At 42.3% G+C, this 22,645-nt stretch overlaps 1 protein-coding gene across 2 annotated transcripts in view; it reads left to right on the forward strand.

Annotated features, from left to right (window-relative positions):
• Positions 1–22,645, forward strand: part of bbox1 (gamma-butyrobetaine hydroxylase 1) — a 77,918-nt gene that overhangs the window by 16,273 nt on the left and 39,000 nt on the right. For both annotated transcript variants that reach the window (XM_033038618.1, XM_033038617.1), the window contains exon 3: positions 835–949. In XM_033038618.1, coding sequence (XP_032894509.1) covers positions 835–949 — 115 coding nt within the window. The remainder of the gene's footprint in view (positions 1–834; positions 950–22,645) is intronic.

Below are 22,645 nucleotides of genomic sequence, written 5' to 3' on the forward strand. Positions count from 1 at the left end.
ATTTTCTGTATTCATTCCACATATTTACTCCCTTCAATTTTGATTTGCTCTTCTCCAATTTACTGTCCCAGCATATCAATTCTTAAATAGCAAATGTAATGTCTTGCTCCTGAGTCACTCCTAACAAAACTCTCGGCCAATTTACAGTTAGAAACATAGAAAATAGGTGCAGGAGTAGACCATTCGGCCCTTCGAGGCAGCACCGCCATTCGATATGGCTGATCATGCAAAATCAGTACCCTGTTCCTGCCTTTTCCCCATATTTTCCCTGAATCCCTTGATTCCGTTAGCCTTTTTAGAGCTATATCTAACTCAGTTAAAAATAATCATAACCTACAGTGACACGAAGAATCCTCTTGATCGTCCCCTCTTCTCTTTTGTAGACTAGTTGTTTGTGTCCTTTCAGTCCTGTATCCATCTCTGATTATGAACTCCCCCCATTCTCTTCCCCCCCCCACCAACCTTGTGTGTGAAATGGCAGTGCAATCCTACACCTTGCTATAAAGCTGCATATCACTGGTGCAACCATGGATCAAACCACAACTACACTTTTTATTTCCTCATAGACCTCAGTCTTGCACAAGATGGGGTGGAGGGAACTAGGTACCCAAACCCTGTCAATGATCATCCAAAACATGTAGTAAAACGCAAGGCTATTTCTGCACGTGCACACATTTGCTCCACATCATTAAAGATGGGTATTTGTACCTCTCCAAAAACTCTCCGTTTCCTTCTTGCAATATTTCAAATAATTGGTGCTAATTACATGGTTGTAAATACAACACAGTTTGATGTTAAACTCCCGTTTTTAAAACCATCATCATCTTGCTCTAGATTTCAGTGGCATGGCCTGATCAGCACATCAGTGAGTTTGATGCAAATTGGCTGAGAACAAGATGTTTTCACCAATCAACAAGAGAAGAGAAACAAAACCAATATTTCATGAGGGGTAAGAACATTACTATATAAATCGTTAGCCTTTTGCACCCGCGAGATGACTGAGAAAGATGTAGCAAGTATCTTATTGTTTATGTATATATGTGTCCATCACAATTAAAAGTATGGCGCTAGTTTCTGGAGCAATTTCTTATATTGGACAAACTGATGTTTCAGCAAATGTCTGCAAGTGGAAGAGAAACGAGGCAAGGACAAACAATTATTCTAAACGGGTGATGTATCGCTATATATCTTGTGCTATGTTTAATCAAACCAGGCACAAGCATTTAATACATCTATCTATATTACTAAAAGTCTGATCTTGACCGCTTCCTGTTGTTCTGTATGTTAATTTTAGAAAAAACGCTGCCACTTACGGCTGTGATTTTTTGGCCATCTTACTCGGAGTCCCCCTCCGCTGTGCAGGACAAGAGGATTTTTCCCATCGATGCAAAATAAAAGAGTTATTAGTGTTTAAAAAATGTTGAGATTCTCTCTCCTGTCAATCAGGCCATGAAGGCCACGCCCCTTCTGGTGGGAGGGGGGGGACTATAAAACCCAGAAGTGTGGGTGTGGCTCAGTCTCTGCAAGATGGAGGAGGGAGAGGTCACGACTCACTGTCTTGCACCCTGCTTGAAATGGTATGAAACTGCACTTGAATTTGGTGGTACACAAAAATGCTGGAGAAACTCAGCGGGTGCAGCAGCATCTATGGAGCGAAGGAAATAGGTGACGTTTCGGGCCGAAACTCTTCTTCAGACTGATGGTTGAATTTGGTGGCCTTGCACCCTGCTTGAAGTGGTAAGAAACTGCACATTAAATTTGGTGGCCTTGCACCCTGCTTGAAATGGAATTTCAAGGAATAGCCGTGAGTCAACTGCCAGCCCACCAGCTGTGAGAAAGCTTCCAGCACAACAGGCTTGAGTGACTAAGCTGCCAGCCCAATAATCCATTCAGCCCACAATGTCCATACTAGCCCTCTGGAAACCATTCCCTTCAGCCCACAACACCCATACTAGCGCTCCAGAAAGCCCGCCCCCCCCCCCCCCCCCACACTGGCCACCAATATTGGAATTGGTGGAGAGATGGAATATTGAATTGGGGGACCAGCCCTCCCGTGTGATGCTGGGACCCAACGGGTCCCACTTAGTCTAGTCTTGTAATAGATCTTTACAGTTTCCACCAGCAGCCGCAGGAGAAGTAGCACCTGTCCCAATGCCACCTCTCTCACTTCCATCCTGGAACCCCAGCTGCCTTTCAGGTGAGACAAATGTCCACTTTCACCTGCTTCAATCTCACCTGTTGCATTTGGTGCTCCCAACATGGCCTCCTCAGTGGTGATACCATGAGGAGACAAGGCAACTGTTTCACCAAACACTAGGCAAGGCCTGCTGGAGCTCCCAGATACTAACCATTTAACCTCCTCCTTGCCATTCCCATGCCAACATTTCTGCCGTAGGCCTCCTCCATTGCCCAAGTGAGGCAGAAGTTAACTTGAACAACACCATTTGTTCCACTTGGGTCACCTACAACCTAATGGTTTGAACATTAAATTCTCTACTTTCAAGTAATACCCCCTATCACCCTCTCTTTCTCCTTCTCCACCCACCCGTATGTGCACATATTTCTCCCATTGCAGTCTCGTTAACTCCTTTGCCCACCTCATCTCCCACCCATCCCCTTGTCCCCTTCCACCCATATCCATCCTCATGCTCGTAATATCTGTTTGAAATGTTATCCAGGGGTGTAAAGCCTGCTTGCTTGAGCAGATGCTGGAGAAATGCTTTCTGTTTTTGACAGGAGGCCTCCTTTCCTGCCTTGAATGATCCCTCCTGTCCTTAACTCTATTTTTGTACTGATATCCCTGTGGACATATTGAACTGGCCAGTATAAACCAAGTCATGGGCTCAAGGCAAAATGCCAAGTGAGCAGCTTCCTGGAGGATCTGACATGTGCTGGCTCAGCCATTTCTTTGAAGAAAAAAATAGGACAATGTACAAAACTGCCAAGAAATTACATCAGAATTGATGGAGTGTGCAGAAATTACTGGGATTTGGGACGGTAAGAAAATATACAGCAAAATTCTTCAGTTTGGTCTTGCTCACATTCTCCAATGTCTCCCGCAGTCCCTCTCTGGGTCCACGATGAAGCATTGGAATCTTTCTGTGGTGTAGCATTTTTTTTCTCTGACAGATATGCCATGTCTCCAATCTACCAATTTAGTTCACTTTAGAGATATAGCATGGAAATGGACCTTCGGCCCACCGAGTCCATGCCGACCATTGATCGCTCATTCATACTAGTTCTGTTATCCCACTTTCTTATCCACTCCCTACACACGGGGCAATTTACAGAGGGCCGATTAACCTACAAACTTCCATGCATTTGGGATGTGAGAGCAGACTGGAGCACCCAGAAGAAACTCACACGGTCACAGGGAGAACGTGCAAACTCCACACGGGCAGCACCTGAGGTCAGGCTTGAACCCTGTTCTCTGACATTGTGAGACAGCTGCTTGACCAGCTGCACAACCGTGCCACCAATGTAGAGGCTTGGCAGACTTCCAATACCTAGAGCTATGTCAAAATATTCTATAATATTCGTTTGCATACTGTATTCCAATGTTTTAAAGATTTGTAATGAAATGAAAATGCTGCTGGTTTAATGTTTCATGCATTACGGCATTCCAAATACTTGTATGAAGTGTGAGCAGCATTTGGGCAGAATGCTCCAAGCAATATAAATTATTGAGTGTAAATTAAAAGAATTAAACATTCCCAGCATGAGGGAAATGCATGTTTCTCATCCAAACCAAAGCTGCCTGTTAGCTGGGAGGCCCACAAGCAACCGCAGCGCATTATCATACTAACTCATCTGCTAACGGCATGTTGAGTGGGGGGGGGGGGGGGGAGGACTGAAGAAAGTGGCAATCATGCTATTGTTTACAAGAATGATCCCAGGAATGAGTACGTTAACATATCATGAGCGTTTGACGGCACTGGGCCTGTACTCGCTGGAGTTTAGAAGAATGAGGGGGGGACCTCATTGAAACGTACAGAATAGTGAAAGGCTTGGATAGAGTGGATGTGGAGAGGATGTTTCCACAAGTGGGAGAGTCTAGGACAAAAGGTCACAGCCTCAGAATTAAAGAACGTTCTATTAGGAAGGAGATGATGAGGAATTTCTTTATATAGAGGTGGTGAATCTGTGGGATTCTTTGCCACAGAAGGCTGTGGAGGAAGTCAGTGGATATATTTAAGGCAGAGATAGATAGATTCTTGATTAGTACGAGTGTCTGTGGTTATGGGGAGAAGGCAGGAGAATGGGGTTAGGAGGGAGAGATAGATCAGCCATGATTGAATGGTGGAGTAGTCTTGATGAGCCAAATGGCCTAATTCTGCTCCTATCACTTATGATCTTAAGGTCTACTTGCACAAATTATTTGACCTTCCCAGCACACACTAAATATGAAAGATGTCATAGCGCTGGAGAGGGTGCAGAGGAAATTCAATAACATGTTACCAGGGATGGAGCGGATTCTGGAGAGGCTTAGAGTGGGGGAAGTTTAGAAGGGACATGAGGTGTGAGTGGAATAGATAGGTTAGACTGCAGGAAACGGTGCCACGTCACAGATACCTCTACATAAAACATAGATTTATGGTCAGTTTGAGTTTAGTTGATTGTCACACGTATTGGCGTACAGTGAAAAGTTTTTGTTTTGTGCTAATCAGTCAGTGGAAAGATAATACATGATTACAATTGAGCCATCTACAGGGTACAGATGACCTTTTTCACCCAGAGGGTGGTGAATATCTGGAATATGTTGCCTGAGAGAGAGTGGAAGCAGTCACTGATAGCATTGAAGGAATGTCTGGACTAGCATGCGAATGGCCCAGGCACAGAAGGATCTGGGCCAAGGGCTGGGTGATGGGATGAATATGGACGGGTGCCCACTGGTCAGCTGTTTAAAGTGTTTGCAATGACACTTATTCCAGTGCTTAAGAAGGAACTGCAGATGCTGGAAAATCGAAGGTAGACAAAAATGCTGGAGAAACTCAGCGGGTGAGGCAGTATCTACGGAGCAAAGGAAATAGGCAATGTTTCGGGTCAAGACCCTTCTTCAGACAGACCTTGAAGAAGGGTCTCGACCCGAAACATCGCCTTATTCCAGTGCTGATTCATTTACCAAACTAAAATGGAGTTAGAATACAAGATATTTGAAGGGTGATGTACAAAAACTGTTTGGGTGATGTACAAAAACTGACAAAGTAATATCAAGGACATTTATACGTTGGAAATCTACTTGGGAGTGATTTGGAACACTACAGTCCAAGAACAGGCCCATTGGCCCACCATGTCTGTGCCGAACATGATGTCTGATGTGCACATACTGTCATCCATATCCCTCCATTCCCTGCACATCATGTGCTGATCCAAAAGTCTCTTAAATGCCACCATTGTATCTGCCACCCACCACCCCCTCCCCGCAGCTAGGCATTCGCTATCCTCTTTACATTATGTCCCTCTCATCTTAAAGCTATGCCCTCTAGTATTCCTTCAGTTGCCAAATCTTAGAATCTAAAAGGACAACTAACTTCTAAATTTACGATTGGCACAAATAATATATACATGAGGGATTCCTCCTATGACTGAGCCTCATCAACAAACTTCTTCATCGCAGTCACCTGGTAAGTGAATGGAAATAACTGTGCAGTCAGATGAGTGGGAATGGTGTTCTGTACAGGATAAATACATGGTGGACAGATCTAGTACAGAGGTCTGGAGAAGATGGTAGAAGATTGGGAATTCTCCAGAATGTCTGGCCTTTTTGTCACAGAGGTCCATAAAGCTAATGAGTGCCCACTTGGAATAGCAAAGTTCTGTTCAGCAGACATCAAAGAACATGTGTGGAGCTGCAGATGCTGTTTTGGTTGGAATCCAGGCCCACCAGCCAGCCTGATCAAAATGAGCTGCTGCATGGAAAATCAACCCTACTACATCATCGGGAAAACGCAGCCAACTTACCGTACCTTTGCCTCTCACAATTTGACATCTAGCCAAAAGGGCTGTGTAGAATAACACCAATAAATCTTCTTCATTGCCTCCTTGGTCTGGAATTTTATCCCAATGTTATTATTTAGAACAGGAAAACTAATTATTCACGTACATCAATGTGCACATGGAGTTAGGTCAGATATGAAACCACAGTGCTATCACTGACCATTACCTGACCATTCTGTCTTTCAGTGCTGTTCCATGCTGAGAGTGCAAATTTGCCCCTTGTCTTTTGGCACAGTATAAATGCTATTCTGTCCACTGCAACAGTAAAGTAAATGTAGTTGTCTGATTTTAATTCCAATACCCAAGGTCAATCTTGTGAGACATATATTTTCAACCATTGTTGCCAGCCAGATTCACCCACCAATATAAAAGATACAAAGTGCAGGAGTAATTCAGCGGGTCAGGCGGCATCTGTGGAGAACATGGATAGATAATATTTCAGGCACGTCACCTATCCATGTTCTCCAGAGATGCTGCCTGACCCACTGAGTTTCTACAGCACTTTTTTGTTAACCAGCATCTGCCGTTCCTTGTTTCTACATCCAACCACCGAATGTACTAAAATCTATTGAATTTAAAAACTAATGGTGGTGTTATTTGCAAAGAGATTTGTCTTATTATAAATAATCTTGTTAAATGCATAAATAATTGATTGGTCAAAGTTCTCCAATATCATGTTTACATTAACGTAAAAACAAATGTGTAGGAAAACCACAGCAAGTCAATTAACCTCTGAAAGAGAAAGGTTCAATGGGCTAAGATGACTGTTCAAACCACAAACTACTTTTGGTCATGAATACATTCTAACTAATGCATGCCAAATGAATATCGTATTCCAGTATTCTTTTAAATAAAAAATTATGCAATATTCTCCATAGCAAGTCATTTATACTACCTCTGTATTTGATCCATGACACATTCCATTACAGAAAAGCTAGATTTGGCCATTAGTTGAGAAGATGGTTTGCTATAAATTCAGGCAAATACTAACTTCACTGTCAGTTCTTTGTAACTTCCAATTCCCTGGAAGTTTTACTATTTTAAAGGTGAGCTGAAAATGCATTGTTTGGTCTTATTTGCAGTTGAACACATTTCAGAGTACAAGGCTTCACTCTCATTGCATTACAGGTCCACCACCTATTTACAGCATCTTTGCTTCCAGAGCCTTACTGGATTATGGGTTTTGCTGGAACAAGAGAGGTCATGGCCTCTATGAAAAGTCAAGCATTACTGGAATGGTTAGCCGTGGTGCTGAGATACCGGCCTGCAGAGTCTGCCTCAGAAGGCAGCTATGGGAACGGATCTGCTGGCTCCAGCCGGGCCGGAGATCCAGAGCCTCGGCCACAGAGAGCAAATTCGACCTGCCGGTCGGTCACGGAAGTTCCGATGAGGTCGAAATCGGCCACCTCACCCGGACTAGGCACTACAATTTTGGGGGCACTTCCAGGGGGGATTTCAAGGCCGCTCTCGTATGTTTGTCTGCAGTAAAGGAGGTGACGGACCATCAGTTGCCGGAAAATTGCTGGTGAACCTGTGTATCTATTGAAACCGGAACATAGAGTGCGGAGTAACGATTGGACACTTTTAGTGAGTTGAACCATATATTGATGGTGGTGCATATAGGGCTGCATGAGGCAGCAACTCAGAGCACCAGAGATCCGGTTTCGATCACAACTATGGGTGCTGTCTGTACGGGGTTTGTATGCTCTCCCCGTGACCTGCGTGGGTTTTCTTCGAGATCTTCTGTTTCCGCCCACACCCCAAAGACGTACAGATTTGTAGGTTAATTGGCTTGGAATAAGTGTAATATTGTCCCTAGTGTGTGGTGTTAATGTACAGGGATCACTGGTCAGCGCAGACATGGTGGGCTGAAGGGCCTGTTTCCACGCTGTATTTCTAAATTAAACTAAAATATTGGTACCATTTGGAAGATTAAAGTACGCTTATAAAAGGCATTCCAGGTTAACGTTTGAAAGGAAACTTTAATAATAATAATAATAAATTTTATTTAATGGGCGCCTTTCAGACATCTCAAGGACACCTTACATAGTAATCGGAATAACATATAATCGGAATATAACAAGTAATAAAGACATCACAGAGACACAAATTAAAAACAGAATTCAATCCAAAAACAGAAAATCAAAAACACAATGTGAAGAGAGAGCAGCGGCAGCCAAAGCGCGCCAGCGTTCACTCTCTCTTCACGGCAGCCATCTTGGACACAGACCTACAGGACTACAATTAGACAAAAAAAATCATCCCCCCACAGTGGATAGCACTGTGGAGGAAGGCACAATGTCCAGTCCCCACCCCATGTTCACCCCAAAGTCAGGCCTATTGAGGCCACCGCAGTTGCCTCTACAGAGGCCCGATGTCCCTGGCCGTTCTCACCGGGTGGTCTTGCCCCGGCGTCGGGAGAGTCCTTTCGGCGGCTGGGCCACCTGGAACGGCCGCTTCCTGGTTGGAGCCCGCGGCTGCCGAAGCCGACAAGGTCGCGCCGGTTTGGAGCTCCCAGGCTCCCGATGAAAAGGTCGGCGCCGCCTCTCCACACTGCCGCCTCTCTGCACGCCGCCTCTCCGCTCCGCAGACCCGCAGCCCGGAGTTGTTGCTCTCGGCGGTCCAGCGCGGCGATCCAGGCAAGGCGTCGCCCGCTCCAGTTTTGGCGTTGCCCGCTTTGGTTTGAATTCAAACCAGGTTTTCTTTTGAGGTGTTAGATTAAAAAGGGGAATACACAAAAGTACCAACATGACATGTACGTGGTTAATGACAACCAATAGTGAAGTATACAAATATCCCATCCTAGAGTTGAGATTTTACAGAGGCCAATCAAACTACAAACCCTCACCTATTTGCGATATGGGAGAATAGCCACACGATCACAGGGAAAATGTATAAACTCCATACAGACCGAGGTCAGGATCGAACCTGGGTGCCTGGTGCTGAGAGACAGCAGCTCGACTAGCTGCGCCACAGTGCCGCTCTTTAGTATGGGGAAACAACACTGACCATCTACCCTATCTCCGCTTCTCATAGTTGTAGATACCTCTATCAGGAAGTCTTCCATTGCCATGTTCCACATCATAAATTAGTTTGGCATACTTTGGCATCATTCAAATCAATGTAAAGGATGCCTTGGTATTGAGCAGCATGTGAATAAAATGGTACAGATGCTGGAAAAAATTAATTCAACGAACCTATGAAAATTATAAAAAATATTGAATTCGTTGGACATTCTACATCTTTTACAGACTGCATTTTTAACATTGGACAAAATCAATTTAACTTTCTTAACCTAAGAGTCAAATAATTAGTCGGGAAGGTTGTGGTTTTGCACATTCATATCATGGAAACTGGATGCAGTGGAAAAATGTGGCAGATTATTTAACTTGGACTGCCTCACAGAACTGGAGGAAATGAGCACAAAATTAACACCAACACAAGGTAAACATTCTATAGTGGATGTATATTTGTGTCTTTACCGTAATTTATTCTGCAGCCACTTCAATTTCTGAATCCCCTCCAGTTATGACAATGGAATTATCGCCTTATAGAAATCATCAGATACAGATAACACTACCGTGCCTTCTGCTACTTCACTCTTGCAGTTACCTTTCATTTTCCTTACGGAACAAATCACTTAATTATTCACAAAGTTTTCTTAAGGGAGCTCCAATATGTTAGCAGAGTGTTGCAGGCGAATATATGGGTGAACTGATGATTAAATGTGACAGTCCAAGGTTGAGTGGATCAGATATTTTTCTGCAATTCACGCTTTTAATTACTTTATTAAATAAATGTTCAAAATCCTTATGGAAAAACTGGCACCTCAGCATGTGCCAAGAGGCAGTTGTAGGCTATGATTTCCTAGATAATGGGTTCCAAACCAGCTGTAAGTCATGTCATTATATTTTGCTCAAGTGGAATTTCCAATGATGAAAGAACGAATGAGGAAATAGTGTGCAATGCATGTAGTTAAAAGGACTCGAGGAAACAACGTTCTGCATTTATAAACCTTGCGATTTGCTTGTCACATTACATCAATGTGGATATGTGTCTCCCAGTAAATGGGCAATGAAAACAAACATTTTTTAATTTAAAAAAAAAGGAACGATGTTGATGCAGAAGCAAAGCAAGAATTTCATTGTCCTATCAGGGACACATGACAATACACTCACTTGAACTTGAATTTGGTTTACATCAAAAATAGACACAAAATGTTGGAGTAACTCAGTGGGTCAGGCAACATTGTTGGAGAAAATGGGCAGGTGACCTTTCAGGTCGGGACCCTTCTTCAGACTCTTTATTTGGCAAAGAGGCATTTTACTAAGTGTGGTTTTATGCAAAACTGGAAGGCATCATTAATTGTCTGTTTTGTAGATTAAATATAATAACGGCCTACAAACAAAATTGCACAAAATTAAATAAATTATCTTTAAGATTTGCAATTCATTAGTCTGAATTGGTTTCAACAGAAATTGTAGGTGATCAAACTGAATATGATAGTCTCACGTTAATAAAAGTGTTAATTTCAGCTTCAGTGAGTGCTAATTTGGACTGTCAAAGCAGAATTAGAATTGATATGCAAAGAGCAAGATTTTCTTTCTTTTGAAACTGATTCACTAGGCTTAGTTTCTAAATATGTTTTTCTTTCTAAACTACAATCTGAAGGATTTGTAGGTAGATTAATCTCTGAAAAAGAACAACATTAAGGGAAAACAAAGTTACATAGGATCAAGACAATAAAACCAAATATATGTAATTTGCTGACACCACTCATATCTGCAAGACGTTCCAAGATGCTTCAGCCACTAAACTCCTTTGAAGTGTGCACAGGCAAAGCTAATTACACACATTCAGCTCCCACAAATTGCAAAGATGAGATCATCTCTTTCAAAGATGTTGATCATCAGAACATCTGGGAAAACTCCCCCACTCAAGTATGGAGAGATTTGAGAAACCGAGGCTGTTTTCTTTGCGGCAGAACTTTCAAAGAGATAATTGGTTGCTTTAAACATGAAGGAAGCCGCTTCCAGTGGTAATTAAAGGAGACTGATTCACAAAAGAATCAATAGTGGTGTGAGAATATTTCAAAGAATATTAATTTGAGCTGTTGCCTTTTGGTGTGCAAACATTTTTAAATTGGTGATGATGAAGTTTTCGTAGAAACTCTTAAAATAGATTTGGATAAATAATTAAAGGGGGAAACTGTGAAGGGCTATGGGAATAGGTCAGGGAGAATTAGTCTCATTGGAAAGTTCTTTCGACAGCCAATGTGAGCATATTTTCTGCGGTATCAGACCGCATGCTGCTGAAAGGAGATCTCTGTCAGTGCAGCGGCTCCCTCAGTACTGTATTGAAGTAAGAGCAGAACTGTTTACATCTCTGGGTGCAGGTTAAATGCATGACCTCTGACTGAAGAGCATGTGCTACTCTTAAATCAAGGCTGTTATTCAAATCCTCTATCAACGAACACAACATTTCAATGTAGAACATAAGATTTAATAGACATCTTGAAATTACTAATGGTTTCACTTTGTCACGAAATGAAGAAAGAAGCAGAGGATCTTTCTAGAACCTTGTCAGAGGTCATTAAAAGGGCAGAACATTTCTGGGGGCCAATTAACCTGTTCCATCCTCTACCTGAGGATAGGTCACAGACACGACACACACAATGTACTTCTGTTTAATCCAACACATCATGAGCATACCTACTGGCTAGAGGTGCAGATCGAAACTCAACTATTGTCTTGGCAACCAGTTGTTTATATGTGAGAATACCAAATCAAAGCAAAACAAGGAAACTGTCCAGATTTCTATCCCTGGTCACTCTCCAGTGATCTCTGCTGAAGCTCTGCATATTTGGAAGAGAATTAGGCCTTACCTGTGAGTCCACAAGAGCTTCACTATCAAGGGTCACATGTGAAGCTAGTTAGACAAGGCAATTGATTCCTGAATTTTGGTCTGTTTCATATTAAAAAATGCCAGGCCCGTCAGAATTTTAATGCATTAACCCTATGCAATATATCAAATGAATATGCAACAAAACTGTACCAAACAGCTGAAAATAATATGATGCATCATGTGCCATAGCACTTAGTGTATTTAATGAATAGCCTCAGCTGAAACTTTTCCTTAATCAAATGACTTCAGCTTACTTCTGTGGAAAGTTTTGTTCAGCTTCCCTTGTCAGACCATACGAGTCTGATTTAGTGCTGTGAATACTACAGAGGAAACTGCCTCTGTCTCGCCTGCCCTGAGCAATTGGGACTCAGTGTGCAAATACCAGATGCAAAAGAAAAGTGGAGCTGACGGTTTCCAGAACTGCTGATTTCACTCAGACGGAGGCCGCTGTGCATATACAGAGCGTTCAGGACCTCAGAAGTGAACTTTAACTTTGTGAACTAGCATTAAGAGAAAATCTCACACAGCAACATTTAAAAATATATATAAAGATGGGGATAATTTGAAGTTTTCTGAGCAATTTTGGGCCCCATATCTGATGAAGGATGTGCTGGCGATGGAGAGGGTCTAGAGGAGGTTTACGAGAATGATCCTGGGGATGATTGGGTTAACATATGATCAGCGTTTGACGGCACCAGGCCTCTACCCACTGGAGTTTAGAAGGACGTAGGGAGACATCATTGAAACTGACTTAATAGTGAAAGGCCTGGGTAGAATGGATGTGGGAGGATGTTTCCACTAGTGGGAGAGTCTAGGACCAGTGGTCATAGCCTTGAAATAAAAGGACGTACATTTAGAAAGGGGATGAGGAGGAATTTCTTCAGTCAGAGGGTGGTGAATCTGTGGAATTCATTGCCACAGAACGTTGTGGAGGTCAAGTCAATGGATATTTTTATGGTGGAGATTGACAGATTCTTGATTAGTACGGGTGTCAGGTGTTTTGGGGAGAAGGCAGAAGAATGGGGTTGAGAGGGAAAGATAGATCAGCCATGATTGAATGGCGGAGTAGACTTGATGGGCCGAAAGGCCTAATTCTGCTTCAACAACTTATGAACATATAAGAAGTTCAAAACCCAAAATGAGATACAAGGCTGAAGCAGTATCTGTAAATCATCTCCCATGTAGTGGCAGCATTATGTTTTAAGGTGAGGATACCCTTTCCCATCGCTTCACTAAAATAACTATTGGAAGCTTTCTCTTGAAATGAGAACAATATTTTCTTTATTACAGCTATTCGTAAGGTCTCAGATACAGCATGGAAACGGGCTGTTCGTCCCACTGAGTCCTCGTTGACCATAGATCACTCGTCCACACTACTTCTATGTTATCCCACTTTCTCATCCAATCCCTACACTCCTGGCGCAATTTACAGAGGCCAATTAATCTACAAACCTGCACATCTTTGGGATGTGGGAGGAAACCGAAGCATCCGGAGAAAACCCACTCGGTCACAGGGAGAACGTGCGAACTCCCCACAGGTCAGGATCGAATCAGGATCTCTGGCGCTGTGAGGCAGCGGTTCTACCAGCCACTGTGCCACCCTAATTGGTGCTATCTATAGATGCAGTGACCATTAGTAAAGCAATTCCTATGTGTACCTGGCCACTTAAGAAGCATGGAACCAAATAAAGTCAGATAAGGGATGATTCGCCTTCCAGTGGCATGGTGATATTGTCCAGATAACCAATTAAATGTTAAATAATATAAATGTCCTCAAATGATTCTTCATTGAATCAAGAGTCAGTTAATTGCTACCCCCACGTTACGTGATATCATCTTCATATTAATACAGTGTAATGTAATAATGATGCTCACATTTCTATGCACCAACATGTGGGCTTTTATAACCTTTTACTTACTCTTACTTTCAAAATTATTTGATTTATTGCTCTGGATCATTGTAAATCTTTGATAGGTTTTAATGAAAATGCTACATTTTGATCGAAATGTAATAGCCTCGCATTTGGCATTAGCATTCCTGCATAATGTGTTAATATTCATGCAAGGACCTCGACATCTGGTTGAATTCTACATATGTTACAAGTTACTGGTCTTGATTAGGCTGTAAGTATTCTATTCCTTGGAGACTATTGCCTGTAAATGCTCGTTCTGAATTTGGCTAGTGTTAATAGTGAACCTCTCAGTATAAGATCATAGCATTGGTGTTTCTGAAGGGACGGAGGAGGGGGTGGGATTGGTGATGACTCTTTTGCTTTACATTTTCACTGGGAAAATCGACCTTGTGTGTTACGTTATTACAAAATCTTATTAATCTGCAGATTTAGGGCCTTACCAATCAATGGGAGACTGGTGAAAAGTACAGCGTGCAACTGTTTGGATTCTACTGCAACTTACACATTGTACTGTAATATTTATACACACTGCCAAGAATACAAAGTGCTAGGTTTTCAGATGGATAATTGTAAACATTTCAAAAGCTTGGATGGGTGTATTTACAATTTTAAAACATATTTAGAATGTAATTTTAATTAAGATTAGGGTGGCACAGTGGCACAGCAGTACAGGGCCAGAGACCTGAGTTTGACCCTGACTACAGGTGCTGTCTGTACAGAGTTTGTACGTTATCCCTCTGACCTGCGTGGGTTTTCTCCGGGTGCTCCGGTTTCCTCACACATTCCAAAGACGTACATGTTTGTAGGTTAATTGGCTTTGGTAAAATTGTAAATTGTCCCTTGTGTGTAGGATAGTGTTAGTGTGCGGGGTGATCGCTGGTTGGTGCAGATTCGGTGGACCAAACGGCCTGTTTCCGTGTTGTATGTCTAATGTCAAATGTCTAAAGATGCCGAAGTATTGCTGCAAAAAACATAAAGATAGATTGGCATTGTTTGGAAATCAGGTCACGGTTGTGTAAAAGTGAGGTAGTGCATCTGGCCAAGGTGTTCATAAGATCATGTGATAGGAGCAGCATTAGGCCATTCGGCCCATCAAGTCCACTCTGCTATTCAATCATGGCTGATCTATCTCTCCCTCCCAACCCCATTCTCCTGCCTTCTCCCCATAACCTCTGGCACCCGTACTAATCAAGAATCTATCTATCTCTGCCTTAAATATATCCAATGACTTTGCCTCCACAGCCTTCTATGGCAAAGAATACCACAGATTCACCACCTTCTGACTAAAGAAATTCCCCCTCATCTCCTTCCAAAAAGAACATCCTTTAATTCTGAGGCTATGACCTCTAGTCCAAGACTCTCCCACTATTGGAAACATCCTCTCCACATCCACTCTATCCAAGCCTTTCACTATTCGGTACGTTTCAATGAGGTCCCTCATGTTATGTTGCAGTGGGCGTTTTCTTTGCATGCATCCAGCACACGTATTGCATGAAGAGTGGAAACGTACACATGTAAAAGGTACATATTGAACATTTGTGCTTGGGAGGAAGAGATCATATAGGTTCTTTAAAGGTAGTGTTTTCTGATCTACCGTAAGTTTGGCATTCAAAAAGCAAAATAGGCCATCAGCTACTGCTGCTGAAGACCCGAAGCACTGTGTCTCCTCATCAATCAGATTGAAGAATCCTTATTGTGTCTGGTGGAGTCCAAATTACAAGACATTAAGTGCTGGAGTGACCGTAACTAAATCTCAAGAAGGGTCCTGAGCGAAATGTGTCCTATCCATGTTCTCTAGAGATGCTGCCTGACCTGCTGAATTACTCCAGCACTTTATAACCTCTTTTGGAAACCAGCACCTCCAGTTCCTTGTTTCTACAGAACAGGTTCAGTAAATCGAATGGTGAAAGGAAAATCACGTACATCAGACAAAAGTGAGAGAAAATGGGACTGAGTGAAAGTGAGGGAGAGATAAAAACAGCCAAATAAAAATGATAATCTCCAACTTTTGGAAAATCCCCAATGAAAATTACACTTAAAGAAAAGAAAGTTTCACTCTTGGAATAAAATAAATGAGTTTCTTGGCAACATGAAGCTCTCCATAAGAAATTTCTCTATCTAGACATTTTAACCGATGACAGGAAAGCGATCCAAGGAATAAATATCACAGCACCTGAATGCAAAAATTCAAACCTCTCTCATTAGAAATTAGTTTTAATTTTCAATAAAAATGTGCATAGATGCTGAATACGTTATAAAGAAATCCAAGGTAGACACATAATGCTGGAGTAGCTCAGCGTGTTTTTAGTCTGAAGAAGGGTCTCGACCCGAAACGTCGCCCATTCTTTCTCTCCAGAGATGCTGCCTCACCCGCTGAGTTACTCCAGCATTTTGTGTCTACCTTCAATTTAAACCAGCATCTGCAGTTCTTTCTTACACATAAAGAAATCCATATGTTTTTAAAATATAACGAAGCATAACCAAAGTGCTGATAAACATAATATTATTTGCAAACTGTTTTTGTGTTTTTTGTGGATATGTATGTCATATGCAACACAACTCCCCAGGAAATATTGGAAATGTGTAATAATTATAAGGGAGCACTTGAAGGAATAAGTTCACCTTGAATATAACAGCTGAGCATTTTAGTGAGTTAAGGGTAAAAGATTCTAAGCCTGGAAAAAAAAAGCAAGTCATGGGAGTGAAGGAGAATAATATCCTTGCAGATGTAAGAGGCCCTAAATTAAAACCGTGTGTTGGAAACACACAGCAAGTCTGGCAATCCCATCAACAAAAGGAGGCGAAAAACCCAGTTGCTTTGCACTGCCAAGTTACACATTCACTTTAAGTTCAGGCTATTGCCACATGTATCATTTTATCTACAATTCTGATATTATTCTGTCAGTGCAGTGCAGGGGGAGATAGGGGAAGGGGAGACAAGTATATGCTTTAAGCATAAATCATTTGTGCAAATACAATTCATCTGAAAGCCTTTATTTAAGAAAAAGGATGATGCTCTTTTAAAATACGGTGATTGATATATTGATTGATGTACAGATTTCTGATCCATCCGTATATCATACAAGTACATTGATATAAACAAATGGTGCCTTGTCCACTATTATCTAATTTATAAATCATTTTAATTTTCAGGTCAAATTCACAGACATATAATAAATTAAATGGTCATATCATAATCTGTGCTTTTCCCCAATCATTGCCCCTAAAATTCCAATTATTGATGGAGTATCCATGTTACTAAGCCCCATGCTCTACTCCCTCTTCACTCACGACTGTGTTCCTCCATTCGACACCAACACCATCATGAAGTTTGCAGACGACACAACAGTGATTGGGCTGATCACCGACGGTGATGAAACAAAATACAGAGCGGAGGTGCAGAACCTGGCGGACTGGTGCGCACGTAACAACTTGTCACTAAACACCTCCAAGACCAAGGAGCTGATTATTGACTTCAGGAGGTCCCATAATGGAGAATACGCCCCAATCTCCATCTACGGGGAAAGTGTGGAGAGAGTGTCCAGCTTTAAGTTTCTGGGCACTCACATTTCAGAGGACCTCACATGGTCCACCAACACCGCTGCGCTGGTCAAGAAGGCACAGCAACGACTGTTCTTCCTGAGGACATTAAAAAAGACTGGTCTGCCCCAACAGCTGCTGACAACCTTCTACCGCTGCACCACAGAGAGCGTATTAACGTATGGCATCTCTGTGTGGTATCTCAGCTGCACGGAGGCGGAGAGGAGAGCTCTTCAGCGCGTCGTCCACAGAGCGCAGAAGATTATTGGGATACAGCTACCAGCCTTGGAGGGCATCTACCACACACGGTGCCTCAGGAAGGCCGTCAGCATCCATAAAGACTCCTCACACCCTTGTAACGGACTGTTCGAACTACTTCCCTCCGGCAGACGTTACAAGGCCTTCTACGCCCGAACCTCCAGACTCAGAAACAGCTTCATTCCCAGAGCTATAGCGGCTCTGAACCGGCCCTGCTGAGTGCCCCCCACCCCCACCTGGACTGTCTCCCTCGGATGGTCACGTCGCACAGTTTATTTATTTTTTATTTTTTTGACATCGGTTGGAAGCTGCATACCAAATCTCGTTGCACTGATGTGCAATGACAATAAAATATATTATTATTATTATTATTATTATTATTAACAGTGACATAATTCCTTCTTTCATCAGAGGTTTTCTCTGTCACTGAAAACCTATTGTAGTCATAGAAATGAACTTTGGTAGGCTTATGTATTTTGGAAATGTATATAGAAGAATCCTATTAAAAGCTATTGAACTACAGTTCCTTTTGTTCAATTGCCTTTGTCACATTTGTTAGTCCAGATAAAAGGTCTTGACCGAAACATTGCCTCTCCATTCCTTCCACAGATGCTTAGGAAAGAACTCCAGTGCTGGTTTAATCCAGGCTGTGTGTCTACCTGATCGATTTCTCTAATTTTGTACACATGATGTTCAATGTTTAAGGAATTTGTATGTGGTTCATTTTTCTTACCAAAATCATATTAGTTGTTATTTTTGTCAAAAGACTGATGATGCCATTGGAAGTATTTCTTCTGGCTGTTGTAATGGAAAAATATATGTTGCGATCAACAGCTGGAGTTAGAAGAATTCATTTCATATTTAACATTGGCAGTTGCCGTTGCAATTGCTTTGACATATATCAGCATAATTAATGGTGGCAGCAGTCGGAGTATATGTGTAAAATAACAAAAATGCAAGCAACCCATTTCACACAAAAGATGCTGTTGCACACATACTTTTAATGTTTTAACACCTGTTGTGGTCATAGAGAATAATTTTGGAAAATGTTTGCAATGGAATATTAATACCTTTCTTTCTTGGTCATTACGATAACGGTTTGAAAATGACCAACGGAATAAAAACCACATCAGTATTAATCGGGTGATCTAGACATGACTAGGACACCACTATGTTGGAAGAAGGGGTCCCCACCTTGAAACATCTCCTATCCTTGCCCAGAGTTGCTGCTTGACCTGCTGAGATACTCCAGGACTCTGTCTTTTTCTGTACACCGTCATCTACAATCCCCTGTGTTTCCACACTCCGTGCATCACTTTGCTTCCTCTAAATATTTGATCGACTTTCATGTTATAAGAATATAGGAAATATGAGCAGAAGTAATTCATATGGTCCTGCGAACTGATCTTTTACCTCAATGCCTTTTGCCTGCACTACTCCCAAGCACCCTGATTTCCTTAATATCTTGAAATCTATCGATCTCTGATTTAAATAAACTTTATGATTGCCAGGACTAGAGGGTGTGAGCTACAGGGGGAGGTTGAGTACGCTGGGTCCCTATTCCTTGGAGTGCAGGAGGATGAGGGGTGATCTTATAGAGGTGTAGAAAACCATGATAGGAATAGTTTGGGTAGATGCACAGAGTCTCTTGCCCAGTAGGGGAATCGAGGGCCAGAGGACATAGGTTCAAGGTGAATGAGAAAAGATTTGATATGAATCTGAGGGGTAACTTTTTCACACAAAGGGTGGTGGGTGTATGGAACAAGCTGCCAGAGGAGGTGGTTGAGGCTGGGACTATCCCAACGTTTTAAGAAGCAGTTAGACAGGTACATGGATAGGACAGGTTTGGTGGGATATGGACCACAGGCAGGCAGGTTGGACTAGTGTAGCTGGGACATGTTGGCCGGTGTGGGCAAGTTGGGCTGAAGGGCCTGTTTCCACGCTGTATCACTCTGTGACTATGACTCTACACCCATAGCTTTCTGGATGATGAATTCCAAGATTCATCCTGTCTGTGGCGATATTCCTCCTGGTTTGAGTCCCAAACAGCTCACCCCTGAGACTGTCTCCAGGTTCTAGACTCTTTCACTTGTTTGTCAAACTCTGTTAAACAATTTTGTACGGTTCATTGAGATCTGATCTCGTCTCAACTCTAAAGAGCACTGACTTAGTCTAACCAATCTCTCCTCACGTGGTAATCCCACACATTCCAGAATCCTGCCCAGTCAATCTTTCTGCACTTCCTGTTAAAATAGTATATCTGTTTTTTCCGATAAGGAAATCAAAATTCCACACAATACCATAGGTGCAATCTCACCATGTCATATATATGTGCAGTAAGACATCTTAACTCCAGCACTCTAACCCACTGATCATAACAACCAACAACCCAGTCATTCACTGAAATTCCTTATTGGTTTTCATTGACTTGAACAAGGACACCCAGGTTATTTAAATATTTTCTAGCTTGTATATTCTGTAGTCTGAGAGAAATAATGATTTAAATTGGATTGTAATTTCACATGATAGTTGACTACTTAGATCAGGCTCAAAAGGGAACGGATTTAGATGGGGGTAGACAAAAATGCTGGAGAAACTCAGCAGGTGAGGCAGCATCTATGGAGCGAAGGAAATAGGCAACGTTTCGGGTCGAAACCCTTCTTCAGGATTTAGATGGGGAGCTGACTGTTGATTAGAGAGGTCTAGAGAGGATAGTAGGCCATCCAGGGGAGTCCAAGAGGAGTGGTACCATTTGAGAAGGGAGAAGGGGTCACCACTGGGTGGTGAGGACTCCTTCCCATAGAAAAAGATGCAGAGGTGATGGAAGAAAAGCTCCACGTGGTGGCGGGCCCGGCACTCGTTAGGTGGGGGCAGAAGTGTACAAAGGTGAGGCCCCTGTTGAGTACAGACTGTTCTAAGTTGGAGAGAAGGAGGTCAGGGGCGATGGTGAAAGCACGACAAGGGTGAGGGTTGGCGTCAAAGAGGGGCAGAGGGCTGGAAGGAGGTTGAGTCGAGGCTCTGTGAGGGGATGATGCTGATGGTTGATGTCCTCCAAGCAGTTAGAAATAAAGAAGGTCGAGAGAGGGTAGAACGTTGATTTCTCCAATTTCAAGTCACTCCTGCATTCCATCCCCTCCCCTATCTTCCCCCCTCTCCCACCCTAGTCATCCTACCAGTTCCACTGGCCACATCCTTGTATCCCTCTTGATATCACATCTTCCCCAGCCAACAATGGGCCGTTGTGGGCTCCACTCTTCCTGATGTTACCTGATGTTATCTGCTTGATTTATTCTGGCCTTTTCTCATCTCGTTTATCAACCCCTGCCCCCCCCCCCCCCCACCCATCTCTCCTTTCAGTCTGAAGAAGAGTTCTGACCTGAAACGTCACCTATTCCTTGTCTCCCGAGATGCTGCCTGACCCACTGAGTTACTTCAGCACTCTTTGTCTATCAGCAGATTTAGATGGACCTAGATTCTCTCTGTTTTCTGCACCCAGGGCACATGATAAATCCACACAGGATAGTTTGGCATAACAGCTCTAAAATTGTGGGAAACTTGTTTTGAACATTCTGTGCTGTTCCAGGAACCGTGCGTAACTTTTATTACTGGGAGAGATATGTTTTGTTCAAATTTCCAAGGCGGATTATGAACAACATTCTATGCCACTACAAAGCATACCTTGTGCATGTGGGTGGAGAAATGCCAGATATCTAAACTCATCTCACTCAATTGTGGGTGAACATATGGAAGGATTCCTTGAAAGGATGGTGGAACGTACTCATAAGTAACTTTGAATTGGGAATTGGATGTGCTTTTAAAAGGAAAATATATCACAGAAGAATGGAGATTGTTTAATCAGCGCCATTTGTATAGAATTGGTAGAGACACCATGAGTCAAACATCTTCCTTTTATGATATTTAATGCTATGAAAACTGGGAAAATGCATGTTTGTCCTCACTCGTTGCTTTCGGCTTGGAGATCTTGTGCTCACTCTCAATGTGTGAAACCCAATAAAACCTAATGTGTTTTCTTTGTGCTCTCAGCCCCAGATCCTCTCACTACTATCCTTTAAAAACGTTCATTACCAGTAACATCAGTAATCTCTTTGGACATTGGAAAGAATTACAAGATATAAATATTTTTCAAGAGAGAGTTAGATTTAGCTCTTAGGGCTCAAGGACTCAAGGGATATGGGGAGAAAGGAGGAACGTGGTACTCATTCTGGATGATCAGCCATGATCATATTGAATGATGGTGCTGGCTCGAAGCTCCTGCACCTATTTTTCTATGTTTCTATTAAGCAATTATTTTTAAACATGGAATATTCCTCTAGATTGATTTCTACTTGATGGCAGGCGCAATTTATTTTGTGTTGGTAACACAATTCTAAAAATACCTTCTGATGAATTTGTCCAACTTTGATAACGGCATTTGCAAGATGTTTCCACCATTGTTCCTATTTGGCCAAGTGAGAAGATGAATGGCCCAATTATTTTGTAGTTAGAGGAATGTTTGTCTTTGGCTGAATTACATGTGCATGCAAACTTGGCAAACCATAGTGGGTTTTTGGATGGTTTATATTAACTATGTCACCATATGACATCCGGCTTACGACTACATTTACTGACATATTTTGCGGGGTGTGTTTGTCACCTTGGGTTTAGCAATATCTTCTTACTTAAAATAAAGTTTGCAAATGGACCCATTGGCTTTGTTAACTCATATTCTAACTAATGAATAGCTCAATGTGAAATGTCAGTACTTAATAGTATTTACATAATGGACATTTTCATTTGGATTAGCACAGTGGCACAATAGTGCTGCAGACTCACTACTTTAGCAGTTTGGGTATGTTCCCAGCTTAGAATACTGCCAATAGGCACTTTGTACTCTGCCTGTGATGGGTTCAGTCAGTCGCACCAGCTTCTCAGTTTCACCCAACCAACAGCTAACAATGGCCTGTTTCGAATTGAATTGAATTGAATTGAATACCTTTATTGTCATTCAGACCTTACGGTCTGAACGAAATTTC

This window comes from Amblyraja radiata, chromosome 20, assembly GCF_010909765.2.
Source record: "Amblyraja radiata isolate CabotCenter1 chromosome 20, sAmbRad1.1.pri, whole genome shotgun sequence".
Classification (NCBI taxonomy): Eukaryota; Metazoa; Chordata; class Chondrichthyes; order Rajiformes; family Rajidae; genus Amblyraja; species Amblyraja radiata.